The sequence below is a fragment of the Loxodonta africana genome, chromosome 11 (assembly GCF_030014295.1).
Source record: "Loxodonta africana isolate mLoxAfr1 chromosome 11, mLoxAfr1.hap2, whole genome shotgun sequence".
Lineage (NCBI taxonomy): Eukaryota > Metazoa > Chordata > Mammalia > Proboscidea > Elephantidae > Loxodonta > Loxodonta africana.
Window position 1 is genome coordinate 104,217,870 of NC_087352.1, and position 14,874 is coordinate 104,232,743.

Sequence of the window (14,874 nt, forward strand, 5' to 3'; positions counted from 1 at the left end):
AAGCATGGTGCTGGATAAGATCCCTGATTTATGTCCGTCTCAGGTTTGTGAAAAAAAGAATATTTATATACACTGATGTGGAATGATCTCCAGAATATACTCCTCAGTGGGAAAATCAAAATGCAGAATAATGGAGACAATATGCCAGTCTTCATGCAATAACAGGAAAAAGATAAAAATGCACATAAGTATTAAATTATATTTGCAAAAATAAACACTGGGGTGTTAAAGCAAAAATGAATTAAAATGGTTAGTATAATAGAAGATAGAAGGGAGAGAACAGGACACAAAGGAGAAGGCTGAAGGTGAGATTTCTCTGAAAAAACTATATTATGTAACTAGGATTTGAAAACAAATATTTATACATTCAAAAAGAAAATTAAATCAAAATGAAAAAAAGCTTTTGAAATTAAAATATTCTGAAACAAATGAAAACCAAACTGTACATGAAATTTGGGATATAACCACATGGAGAAAGAAAAAAAATATTTGAAGCAACTTTAGTTTACAGTCTTTTGATTCTTAAACTTAATGAAATGTAAAATTAGGACAGAACTGCAATTTTTAAAAACTTTACTCAATAGTTTTATGATTAGTGGTAGTATGAGCACTATTAGTATCTTGAAAATATTATGTACACATTAAAATAAAACAGAAAAGTTTCATATTGCTAAGAGCCAAAATTTTCAGCAAAAAACCAAAAGAGATACAAATGTAAAATTTTAGAGAAGTAAAAACATTGTAAGGCTACATTTGAATTGGAAATACTTTAAGAACTCAGATTTTAAAAACAATATTATATCTGAGGTCCACGCATTGAAAAGACCAGGAGCAATGCCAACCAGAACTCATAAGCACCCTAGGGTTGACACCATCCCCACAAGAGAAAGAAGAGAAAACAGCTAACCCCAGATCTGGAATAGCAGATGAGCTAGAACCATGACAGCTAAGAAGGAGCTATGGGGGTGTGTCACGAGGACAAGAAGCCAACATGGAGTTGTTCCTAAAGGCTGAAAGTGGAACAATTTGAGCAACAAAAGAACAACAGCATAAAATCAAACTCAAAACAGCATATTTCAAATAAAAACAGAATATTCTAAAAATTGAGTTTATAATATACTTAAAGCAAGAGAAAAACAAACAAACATTAGCCACTGATGGCCACTGAGGGTCTCACAGACACTGACTTCTTAAATAGGAACTATTAAAGGAAAACATTTAGGCATATTTTTGCCTCTTTTATATAAATTGAATTAAGGATAAAAAATAGCCCCTCAAACCAGGGAAAGTTAATCTTGAAGAAGAACTCTTGCTCATGCATGTGATAGAAAGGATAGAATTTTTTAAATCACCATTTTGCAACCCCTAATGAAATACTAAGGTGCGCCTGGCCCAAGCCGTGGTATTTTCAATCGCCTCATGTGCATGAGAAAGCACATGACAATGAATAAGGAAGACCGAAGAAGAATTCCTCATGGTGTTGGTGATGATTACTGAATATACCATGGACTGCCAAAAGAACGAACTAGTCTCTCTTGGAAGAATTACAGCCAGAGCACTCCTTGGAAGCAAGGATGGCGAGACTTCATCTCGCGTACTTAGGATATGTTATCAGGAGGGACCAGTCCCTGGAGAAAGACATCATGCTTGGTAAGGTAGAAGGTCAGTGAAAAAGAGAAAGATGCTTGACGAGATGGACTGACACAGTGGCTGCAGCAGTGGGCTCAGACATAGCAATGATTGTGAGGATGGAGCAGGACTAGGCAGTGTTTCCATCTATTGTGTAAGAGGTTGCTATGTGTCAGAACCAAGTAGATGGCACCTAACAACAACAACTAAAAATATACAAACACCAGAAGATAAACTAGATAACAGAGACGTCCTAAAAATTAAACACTTATGCTCATCAAAAGACTCACCAAAAGAGTAAAAAGAGAACCCACAGACTGCAAAAACATTTTTGGCTATTACAGATCTGACAAGGGAACAATCTGTAAAATTCATAGAAAATTTCAACACTTCAACAACAAAAGGACAAGCAGTCCAATTAAAAAATGGGCAAAGCAAATGAACAGACACTTCACCAAAGAAGACATTCCAGGAGCTAAGAAACACGAAGAGATGCTCAAAACCATTAGCTAACAGAGAGATGCAAACCAAAACTACGAGATACCACCGCACCCTGGCAATAACGGTACTGATCAGAAAAACAGAAAACAACAAATGCTGGAGAGGTTGTGGGGAGATTGGAACTCTTATACAACTGCTGGTGGGAATGTAAAATGGTACCACCACTATGGAAAATGGCATCGCGCGCTTCCTTAAAAAGCTGGAAATAGAATTATCATGTGATCCAGTAACCCTACTTCTAGGTATACATCGGGAAGAAATAAGAGCCATAACACTAATAGACATATGCACATATGTGCATGTTCACTGCAGCACTATTCACGGCAGCAAAAAGATGGAAACAACCTATATGCTCATCAACGGATGAAGGGATGAACAAACTACACTACATACACACAATGTAGTACTACTCAACGATGAAGAATAATGATGAACTGCAAAATATGTCACAACATAGATGAGTCTGGAGGGCATTAGGCTGAGTGAAATAAGTCAATCTCAAAAGGACAAATATGGTATTAGACTACTACTGTATTCATGTGATGGCTCTTATTCCTCTAGGATATGTTCCAAGAAGTGGGATTGCTGGATGAGACTACTATTATAAAAAGTCAAGAATAGGATTATACACAGAAAGAAACATTTTTTGATGGTTACCAAGGATGGGAAAGGGGAGGAAGGGAGAATCACTGACTAGAATAATAAATCCAAAAGACCAAATCCGTTGCCACCAAGTTGATTCTGACTCATAGCAACCCTGTAGGACACAGTAGAACTTGCCCATAGGGTTTCCAAGGAGCAGCTGGTGGATTTGAACTGCCGACCTTTTGGTTAGCAGCTGAGTTGTTAATTGCTGTGCCATACCCAGTGCCGTCAAGTTGATTCCAACTCATAGTGACCCTATAGGACAGAGTAGAACTGCCCCATAGAGTTTCCAAGGAGCGCCTGGCGGATTCAAACTGCTGACCCTTTGGTTAGCAGCCGTAGCACTTAACCACTACGCCACCAGGGTTTCCTTACTGTGCCGTACAAGTGTTAATTCTGGTAAAGGGTAAGGCAATACACAACATGGGGGAAGTCAGTACAACATGACCAAGGCAAAGGAAGACACTGAGAGGTACACAAGAATAAAGGGAAACTACAGTAAATGCTATAACATATACAATCCTGCAACATCAGTAATAACAATCAATTATTTGGGAGTAGATACATGGGCTAATATGTATGCTAAATAGATGAGGGGGCCGTAGTGGAGTACACCCGTGTACATATATAGGTATGGTTGTAGATATTTCTACATATGTATTTATAAATGCTGCATTTATACTCCTATGCCAGTGCATATAAGAGGCAAAATTATGGAAACTACTTAGACATTGGGACTGAACTACTAGATATGCAGGCTAAGGATCATAGTCTCAGGGGACATCTAGGTCAATTGGCAAAACACTCTTCATAAAAATAATGTTCTACATCCTAGCATGGTGAGTAGCATCTGGGGTCTCAAAAGCTTGTGAGCAGCCATCTAAGAAGCAACTATTGGTCTCATCCAATCAGGAACAAAGGAGAACAAAGAAAATGGAAGTTACAGTGAAGGAATTAACCTGAAGGACTAATGGCCCATATGAACTATAGTCTCCTCCAACCTGAGACCAGGAGAACAAGATGGCACTGGGCTACCACTAACTGACCACTCTGACCTGGATCACAATAGAAGTTTCCAGGTAGAATATGTAAAAAATGTAGACCAAAATGCAAATGGAAAACAAAATAAAACGAAAAGATCAGGCTTACTGGTCTGAGAGAGACTGGAGGAACCCCTGACACTATGCTCTAAGACAACCTTCTGGCGTGAAACTGTAGACACTCCTGAAGGCCATCATTCAGCCAGATAATAGACAGGGCCATGTCAACAATAACATCCATGAAGGATGCAGTCCTTGGGGCAGCTGACTATACAAGACCAAAGGGCAACACTTGCCCAAAACCAAAGCCGAGAAGACAAGGAGGGATAGGGAAACTGGACCAACGGAAACAGGAGCCCAGGGAGGAGATGGGGAGAGTGCTGACATATTGCACAGACTGCAACCAAGATCACGAAACAATTTGTGTAAGAATCATTGATTGGAAAATTAATATGCTATATAAACTTTGCCCTAAAGCACAATAAAATGTTAAAAAGTCTTACCGAAGCTGGGTGATGGATATGGCATTCATTTTGCTATTTTGTCAATTTTTCATAATAGAAAGGCGTATCATGAGAAACATATTTTGGGAGAAGATGTCACATTGGAAATGAAGGTGCACATGATCTTCCATGCTTTGTTTTCAGCTGGCCTGTGGGAGCTGACCATCCCAAGCCAATCCCATCAAGCCTTGAGCTAAATGTGGTGGACTGTGTGTTGCTGTTACGCTGGAAGCTACCTCACAGGTATTTCAAATACCAGGATAGCCACCCATGGTGAACAGGCTTTAGCAAAGCTTCCAGACTAAGACAGACTAGGAAGAAAGGCCTGGCAATCTACTTCCAAAAACTCGCCAATGATGCAGGACCCAGCAATGTTTTCTTTTTTTGCACATAAGGTTTCCATGAGTTGGAGTTGACTTGACAACAGGTATGTAATCCAACCTCATCAAATCATCCGTTTTATCTATCTCTCTGTCTGTGAGAACTTACTGTGAGACCTAAAAGTGATTGTGCTGATGTGAGTGGACATGTATGTAGAGAAATAAATATATCTTTGAATCAATTGAAAAATGGTAAAGGAAGTGCTATCACACTGGGCCTGGTGACAGAGCTATTCTCTATCGCAAACGGGAAAAAATGCATTTTTAAATCAAGTATCTTATTATTTTTCATATGCTCTAAGCACTCTGTCAGCTTGATCAACACATAAACACATTTTCAATATGATGAAAAATCTACTTTTAGAGTAAAAAAAGTGTAAAATTCCTTTTTTCTCTTTCAATAACCATTTCTATATTGAAAGTTCCATGCAAAGCCCTCATACTGCTAGGAGACATCTGTCAAACACCTGTCCTCAGCTTGCTCGGGCAGCTCGTTTAATGACCTTGTTGACCCGGCCTCCTCATTTCTGGACCTTATACTGAGCCAATCAATTTAATTTTGGGGGGGGGGGGGCGGGGGGAAATGCCTGTGTAGAAATATTTTCAGTTAAGAGTGATATGATCTCAGTTTTTTTTTATTTGTGGCTAATAAGATCTAAGGATGTTAATAATTGCAGAGCTATCAATATAAATATAAATTTCCCTGGATTAAAATCATAGAACTGAATATGGTATCTGAAGAGAATGAAGCTGGGGGAGAGTTAACTCTGTTTATAAACAGCTCTATTTCATGTAATTCTCCTAAGTACACAACTTACCTTTTATACTGCTTTATAGTTTAAAAGATTGTTCCACTTAATCTTCATTTCCACCCTGTGTGTAGGCAACTACTGAAAGCTCTATTTTACAAACAAATTGAGGCTCAGAGGGACAGAATCCTCAAGGTCACACAGCTACTGAAGTAGTGGCAGCAAGACTATTGATTTATAAAGCGCCATTAATTACTTTGAATAAAATCATCCATTAGTAGCTAAAAGCGGAAACATGTTAAATAGTGCTTACCTTTCAAAGCCGATCTGCCGAAATGTCTTTTCCCAGGTTGAGCCTATAAGAGAAAGAAGAAACACAATTAGTGCACATCAAGAATTCAGATAATTTCATGTGTCTTTGTGCACCCGTGCCAGATACTTGGTTTTACCTTTAAGTGGGATTACTTGTTCTTCCCTTAAAGGCATCGTCCCACCTGCTGCCCCCAATGGCCTTTCTAGAGAACAGTCCACAGAGGACGTGAGTGGGCACCTCCTGCAATGCGGCAAAGCACTCTGCTCCACCCACGCTGGGCTCTGTGAAGGGGCAGGCCGCTAAATTCTGAGTGTGTCCTGCTGAGAATAAGATGAGTGAAACTCTCCTGTCAAAATAATGAACTAACACATTCTAAGTTACACACTCTCTAAAATTCAACTTTCAATTTTGTGTAACATAGTTAAGGGTAGAAGACACTTGGAAGTTCCAACTCGTTAGATACAACGTCTTTATTTCACGGAGGTTGAAGCGCAGAAACAACATTTCCTTTATTTTTTTAAGGTAAACATTTTTAATCAGAAGTCTCCTGAATACCAAAAGGCTATATTTCAAGTGACATGATTTGAAGAGTAGTGTATCGAAATCCACAAATGAAGAACACCCTGGTATAAAGAATATTTTCCACAGGTTTTCATTATTGACATGTAATGATTTCCAAGTACTTGATATAAGGAAAAGTCGTAATTTTTATCCAACAGCATTTTAATAAAAACTCTGTATTTATAAAAGTTAAGGGTTTATGCTGTGGAGTCCCAGGGTGGTGCACATGGTTAAGCACCCAACTACTAGCCAAGAGGCTGGTGGTTCAAACCCACCCAGAGGCTCCTCGGAAGACAGGCCCGGTAGTCTGCTTCCAAAAGGTCACTGCCTTGAAAAGTGTATGGAGAGCAGTTCTACTCTGCACACACGGGGTCGCCATGAGTTGGAACCAACTCAACAGCAGCTAACGGTAATAACGACAGTAAGGGTTTGTGCTGGCCCAAGTTTTACATTTTCCTGATGTGCAGTCAGTGGCAAAAATATTTTTATTTAAAAAAAATTATTTCAGCAATTATCACAAAATACCCCCAGCCCTAAATTCATAAGTTGTGTTTCATTCACTGCTTGATGATCACAGTAGATACTTTATGTAAATTTAAATTCTGGGTTTCCAGAAGCAGCTAAAAAGCTACCCTGCTTCTTTTCCTAAAGTCACAATAAACTGGGATGGTCCTTGTGCTTCTTTCTTGAGAACTCTGCCTAGAATGTATTCAGTGTCTCCTAGACATGAGCCAGACTTCTTGGAGAGGCAGGAATCTGCACAGGGATAGGCGGCCCAGGGAAGTCTCCCTGGCCATCTCTGGGAACTAGCTTTTTGGGTATGATTAATGTACACACGCACACAAATTCAAGGCAGATTCATGCTCTTCTCATTGGGTGAAGTTGCTCTTATCCCGTGCAATTCCAGTATGCTCTGCTGAGCGGGAAAAAAATATCTGGGATTTTAGCTAACCAGCCCAGGAATTTTTTTTTCTGGGCCCATGAAAGGTGGCCTCATATGAATGTCATTTGTCCTGTGATCACACAAAAGAGTTAAGAATCCCCAAGTCAGGAATTCTTTGAATCCCTGAAATCTTTGCAATTAGGCCACATTCGGACTGAAGCCTTTGGTGTTCAAGGACAGTTGGCAGCTGGTGGCCTGAAGTAAGGAATGGGACAAGTGAGAGTCCCCTGCTAAAGGCAGAGCCAGATGGCCTGAGTACAGACCAAGTGGGAAGGGTCCAGAATTTTAAACTCAGGGGAGGATGAAGGAGGGATTAGCAGTAAGGGAGTTAAGATGCTACTCTTCTTGACTTCTCTTGTTTCCAATGAGAAACAAAGCACCTTTAATTTCCATTTCCATTCTGTTTCCCAGATCATCTCAGTACATTCCTAAATTTTTAAGAAAAAAACTTTTAAAATAATTTATTATCAAACAAAAAGAAAAAACAAATGATTCTGTTATGCTGCATTATCAGGCTTCTCAATGACATAGCTTCAAGTAAGAAAGACTCCATTTTCTTATTTCCGAGAAACATAAACTCTTATACAAACAGGCAGGACCAGTTAAAAGTTCTGGGTGCAAGACTTCCAGCACTCCTCAGAAGAAGCATTATCAAGCAACTCAACTAAATATGACAGAGATGGTAGGACATGATTTCCTCATATTCAAGAGAAACCAACTTCCTTAATAATCTGAACATCTTGCATACCATAGACATTCATCATTGTTCATTGCTGAGGCTAAATAACCATCTTAACATGCTAGGTATGGCACTGAATATGTAAAATATGGTTTCGCCCTCAAACACCAGATGCTCTAGAGGTTTGGGGTTTTATGCCTTTTGTGAGCACTTAGCCACGATGAAACAAGAAACGAACAATAAATGGAACAGACATACCCAGATTCTTTGGCACCAAAAATATTTTTAGCAGCCCATTATTCAGTTGCTGGGGAATTCTTTAAAAGCCATTAACCATGTTTTACATGGTAAGGTAATATTATTCTCCCTTGCCAAAGCAGTCCGACACAGTGAAAAGCAGGGAAAACAAAAGTAGTTGGCAGATATCCTTGAGGCAACACTTTTCAAGTGAGATTTATGATATAGAGAAGTCTGAGACATGTCACGCTCTTCAGGAAAACAGTGAACAACAGCAACACAACAAAAAGAAAACATACAGCAGAGAGAAATGGATACGATTAATGAGAGGGGTCTTTCCTTCCCAGTCTTAGATGAAGTAGACATAATGAAGTGTGATTCTTCAGTTTTAACAGTTGAACTTTATGGCGCCCATAGCCAAAGCACAGAACTGAAACTCAGAGTGAGCGTCAGAGGCCAGAGGCTGGGCACACAGTCAACAATGAACCCGACATGTGTCCAAGGTGGCGCAGCACCTTCAAAATCCTTCAGTGCCAATGCCCCCGTGACTCCAGAGGGAACTTCTGTGCTTAGGTGTGTGACATGTTCTCCCTGAATCAATAAATCCCTCCTTTACAAAATGAACACAGCTCTGTCTCTCCATTCTCATTGTCTCCCTCCTTCATTCCTGTGCCCTGTTACGTACCTACCATCCTCTGCCCGTTCTACTTCCCCCTCTTCTTTTGATAACAGTGACTTCCTTTCCTTGGGAACTATTTTCCCCAGACCAATCCTGTGCTCCTGGTGGAGCTACCATCATACTAGCCCTCTTTTTCTGGCCACAGTATATTAGGTATGGGCACATAATCGACTATATCAGGCCAAAATGGAACATTTCCCCAGGCCGCGTGGTGGCTAGTTCCTGTGCTGGTTAGATTGGCCTAACTGGTCAGAAGCTCTAGCTCCTCGCTTGTCAGACAACTGGGATAATAAGAGCCCAGCTCTGATAATGGCTATGTTCCCTGCCACATGGAGAAAGCCTGTCTGTTGAGGAAGGAATGAATCAAATGTGCACAAGTAAGCAAGGATAAGAGGGATTCCAGATGGCATTCCCGATGGTTCTAGCTGAGCCTAATGCTCTCACCTTCCCTCTACTTCCCACTTACAGGAAAAATAACCTTTGTTGGTTACTCTAGGCTTACGTTGTGCCTCTGACACTTGTATTTCAAAGACACTAAATATGAACGAAGAGAGTAAGACTGTAACAATGCCTTAAGCAGCAAAATTTTACATGAGAGTGATTTTTAATCATATTTTAAATCAAGAGAGTAGACATTTTCCCCAATACTAAAAATAGTAAGAAAAGTAGCTTATACTTTCTAATCCCCTACACCAGGTACTAACTTCACATGTATTAGATAATTTAATTCTCCTCAAAACTGTATGAAGTCAGTTCTACTATTATATCCCTTTTTTTAGAAGAGAAAATGGAAGATTAGGGAGATTAAGGGCTCCCGAGCCGACACTCTCACCTTCTTTACTCCTTGATTTGTCATACGTTGGGGTCATGTTCTCTCTTCGCAGTCCTTTTCCTTTCCTTATTTTCCATACCACTTGTCTTCCTCCCTGATCTGGATATAATATGGAATTCAAAATGGATTTGCTATTCCACAAAGTTTCGTGTGTTTCACTGGTAGTCTGAGAAGTGTGTGGGTGCCTGCAGAAGTCATTCGCATCAAACTCTCTCCTGTTACCCTTCACCAGGACCTGCGGGTTTTCCCAGGTGACAGTCAGTATGGACGGACAGTACTAGTTCAAACTCTAGAAATCCACACGGATCATAGGCCATAAACCAATGGGTCCTCTGTAGCTGGTGGAACAACGGGCAGTGATTTTTTATTTCTTCTAATCTTTCTGCAGTAGTGGTTACAGCCACAGGGTTTTGTGATCTGAAACCAGAAATCTAGGTTTTCATCACAGCTCTGCTTCTAGTCATCTGTATTTCCTTAGACAAGTTAATCTTGGGCTTTTCTCTTTAGCTGGTATAACACTATGGGGTTTTTAACAGGTCCCTTTCAGGTTGTAATTTTACTTTTTCATAAATGCTATCATTGGAGAAGTAAAAATCTTGATCTTTATGTTGTAAATTTGTTACTCAATTTAAATCGTGTTTCCTCATTGCTTACTTTTATCAACCTTTCTTTCCATCAATTTCTTGATCAATTTCTAACATAAAAAAAAAAAGTAACTTCATTTTTCCTGTGGGTTTCGTAATGTAGTAGACAACTGCTGGCCAAAGGAGGCCCATATTTTCATCTAATTGAACAAGTTTTCACCAAAGTGAACAGTTTTTCACCGGACATGTCTCAGCAGTTGAGAGCCATTTGAACACGGACCTATACCCCACCTCTGCTTTTTCAAATAATCAGCAAAAAAAGGACTAATAATCCATGGAAGTGGTGGACTTTTGCCAGCATACTCCTATAGAATTGGAAGTATTCCCATTTACTGTTGGTGCTACCAGGCAGCCTCATGTGACCTGGCACAGAAATTGGTGACGAAACACTCAAATGTCAGGAAATTACACCATTTAGAACTTTTCTGCCAAAAAATTCATTTATATTATTGTTAACTCTTGAAAGGGAAATATTTTAAGATCTGATTGAAGGAGTCACAATTTTACTGCATATTGAACACTGTACAGAATATGAAATTTTTAGAGGCAAACACTCTTCTTCTCAATCAACCAGAGGTGACATGTAGTTTTGCAAATACCAAGATGCTCTTGTGTTGAATTTTAGCTGAAATATAGTTAACTCCAGCGACGGCCGTGAACCCCAGCGACGGCCGTGAACCCCAGCGACGGCCGTGAACCCCAGCGACGGCCGTGAACCCCAGCGACGGCCGTGAACCCCAGCGACGGCCGTGAACCCCAGCGACGGCCGCTGTAACGGACGACGCGGACCCCGCGATGCATCCTGCCCAGCCAGAATTCACAGGCGTTAACGGCCAGCAGAGCTGTCTTCAGAGACGGTGCCGGGCCGGGAACAGAGACTGCTTGGGAGCAGTGTCACACTCATACAGAGCCTCCAAAGTAAATTCAAGCTATAATTGCCATTATAAGTTGATTACATGCTCTCTCATATGTTTCGTGAATCAAGAAGGTAAAGAAAAAAAATCATGATTTTTAAACAGCCTGAAAAAAATTTCGGGGAAAAGTGAGGTTAATATCGGGGGACAAAGTCCTGATCTCATTTTGAGAACTTCAATGGATGATAACCCATCAATGGATATTGTTAGACCCAATCACACTTTTTTACATCATAGAAATTGAATTGAGTATACTCTTAACATTAAGGCAAGAAGAAGAACTGGGCACATGTTTGAATACTGTGGGTTTGACACCTGTTTGGAAATAACTTATTGGGAATGATTTTAACCCAGGATATTTTTTTTTCAAAGTAGATCTGAACTGTTTACTTCCCAGGGTTGGGAAGGGCAGGTGCCTCCAGTTTTTCTCCTTTGGTTGCCCTCTACCACACCCCTTTCCACCTCTACTTGGTTCCAGACATTTTCTGAAATAAAAATTCTACCGTTATTCAAAAATAAAAAAACAAACAAAACTTTTAACAAAACTGTTAAATGATTGTCAAATACACTTCCAGTGAATTTATCTTCTATTTTATGAGAAACCCAGTATAAGCCATTAATATTGTCCAATATTAGTCACTGATATCTGTTAACAGTTTTGTTAAAACATACTTTGCTTAAAACAAAAACAAATGTCACACGCAGAGAAATTACAATTACAACGCAAACCATCTTATGTCTATATTTTCTATTAGCTGGTGAATCTGTTATTAAAACCTTGAAGTAAAAAATCAATTTAAGATTTTTTTTCTATTTTGATCCATAAGAAATAGTAACAGCACATTTGTTGCACATTAAGGGGTGTGTGGCTTTCCCGACTTTAAACCATGCAGTATCTCCTTGTTCTATTCAAACAACTGCCTCTTGGTCTATGTACAGGTCCCACATGAGCACAATTAAGTGTTCTGGAATTCCCATTGTTCAAAATATTATCCATAATTTGTTATGATCCACACAATCAAATGCCTTTGCATAGTAATTTCACCATTTTGCTGAGTAATTTCAGCAGTTTGGGTTAAATGGTGAGATCTGCAAATTTTTCAAAGTCATAACACCTGGATCAGGTTTGCCATTAGTGGGTAAAAAGTAACTGTGAAATACAAAGAAAGAGTATTCTTTTTCATTCCTTAATCATTTGCATATAAATAATATATATTATCTTAAACAGCATTCTTACATCTAAACCAATTCCTGTGTTTTGTAATGTCCATTTTCCCCTGGTCTGGAAATTATTATCCAGGTGACACCCCTTTCCATATACAATAAACTGTCATTGAGTTACATACTTCTGTTTTTATCCCATTTATCTTTGTGAGTTCTTTTAATGTTGTTGCTGTTGATAGGTGTCATCGAGTTGGTTCCGACTCATAGTGACACTACGTACAACAGAATAAAACACTGTCCTATCCTGAGCCATCCTCACAATCATTGCTATATTTGAGCCCATTGTTGTAGCCACTGTGTCAATCCATCTCGTTGAGGGTCTTCCTCTTTTTCGATAACCTACTTTACCAAGCATGATGTCCTTTTCCCGGGACTTGTCCCTCTTGATAACATGTCCAAAGTATGTAAGACAAAGTCGCGCCATCCTTGCTTCCAAGGAGCACTCTGGCTATACTTCTTCCAAAATAGACTTGTTGATTCTTCTGGCAGTCCATGGTATATTCAATATTCTTTGCCAACACCATAATTCAAAGGCATCAATTCCTCTTCAGCCTTTCTTATTCATTGTCCAGCATTCACATGCATATGAGGCAGTTAAAAATACCATGACTTAGGTCACGTACATTTTAGTCCTGTAAGTGACATCTGTGCTTCTTTAGAGAGCACTTTTGCAGCAGATTTGCCCAATGCAATATGTTGCTTGATTTCTTGATTGCCGCTCCCATGGGCCTTAATTGTGAACCCAAGTAAAATGAAATCTTGATGACTTCAGTGTTTTCTCCATTTATCATGATGTTGCTTATTGGTCCAGTTGTGAGGATTTTTGTTTTCTTTATGTTGAAGTGTAATCCATACTGAAGGCTGTGGTCTTTGATCTTCATCAGTACGTGTTTCAAGTCCTCTTCACTTTCAGCAAGCAAGGTGTGTCATCTTCATATCGCAGGTGGTTAATGAGTCTTCCTTCAATTCTGTTGTGGTGTTCTCCATATAATCCAGCTTCTTGGATTATGTGCCCAGCATACAGATTGAATAGGTATGCTGGAAGGATAAAACCCTGACACACACCTTTCCTGACTTTAAACCATGCAGTGTCTTGGTCTATGCACAGGTTCCTCATGAGCACACTGAAGTGTTATGGAGTTTCCATCCTTTGAAATGTTATCCATAATTGGTTATGCTCCAACAGGAGAATGCCTTTGCATAGACAATAAAACACTAGTAAACACCTTTCTGGTATTCTCTGCTTTCAACCATAATCCTTCTGACATCAGCAAGGATATTCCTCATTCCACAGACTCTTTCGAATCCGACTTGAATTTCTGGCAGTTCCTTGTCAATGTACTGCTGCAACTGTTTTTGAATTACCTTCAGCAAAATTTTACTTGTGTGTGATACAGTATTCCATAATTTAACTTAGTCCTCATTAATTTATATATTTTTTCCTATATTTTTGTTACGTGATAAACATCTTTTATATATACATCTTTGGGTATTTGTTCAATTGTTGCTTTAGGAAAATTTGTCAGAAATAGTATTACTGTATCATGATATATACATATGTAAAATTTTGATGAATACTATCAAAAGTTTTTCCCAAAAGGTCACTCAAACTACATTCGCTTGATTGAATTGAATTTTACGAATCATTTTTATATTTTACAAAGCATTTTATTTTAACTTGTATTTTCATGATTAATAATGAAATTAAATATATTCTTTTAGGTTTGTAAATTGTTTATTCATGCTTATTGCCCATTTTTCTATTAGGCATTTGTGTTTTATCCTATTGTTTGATGTGAACACTTTATATGCATTACAGTAATTACTATAATAACACAGGCCTCCTGTGTCTGCTTGCTGGCCACGCCCTCCTCCCCGTGGGGCACCCTCACAAGCACCATCATGCCAATCCTCTTCCACATGTTGCTATTAAAAAAAAAAAAATACCTTGAGGCGGGAGGTCGTGGCAGGCAAACAAATGCAGAACACATGTGTTATTTGTGTAAAAATATATTAATCCAAAATAAGGGAGCCCTGACTGCTCAATGGTTAAGTGTTTGGCTGCTAACTAACTGAAAGGTCAGCAGTTTGAACACACTAGCTTCTCCACAGGTGAAAGATCTGGTGATCGGCTCCTGTAAACATTACAACCTAGAAAACCCTATGGGGCAGATCTACTCTGTCATATAGGGTTGCTATGAATTGAAATCAACTCAATGGCACACAACAATCCCACATATGGCATATATGCCACAAAAAGTTTCGCCCTTCAGATTCAAAATTTCAGTATTTGCTGACTAGAGCTGATTAATCTTTATTAATCAATTTATATCATTTTAGCTGTTCAGTTTTTCAACTTACATGTCTGTTGCCCTAATAGGTGGGGAAAAAACACCACATT

At 39.1% G+C, this 14,874-nt stretch overlaps 1 protein-coding gene across 1 annotated transcript in view; it reads right to left on the minus strand.

Moving 5' to 3' along the window:
* PIEZO2 (piezo type mechanosensitive ion channel component 2) overlaps window positions 1-14,874 on the minus strand; it is a 656,646-nt gene that overhangs the window by 294,107 nt on the left and 347,665 nt on the right. Inside the window, exon 4 of the mRNA XM_064294736.1 lies at window positions 5,761-5,803. Coding sequence (XP_064150806.1) covers window positions 5,761-5,803 — 43 coding nt within the window. The remainder of the gene's footprint in view (window positions 1-5,760; window positions 5,804-14,874) is intronic.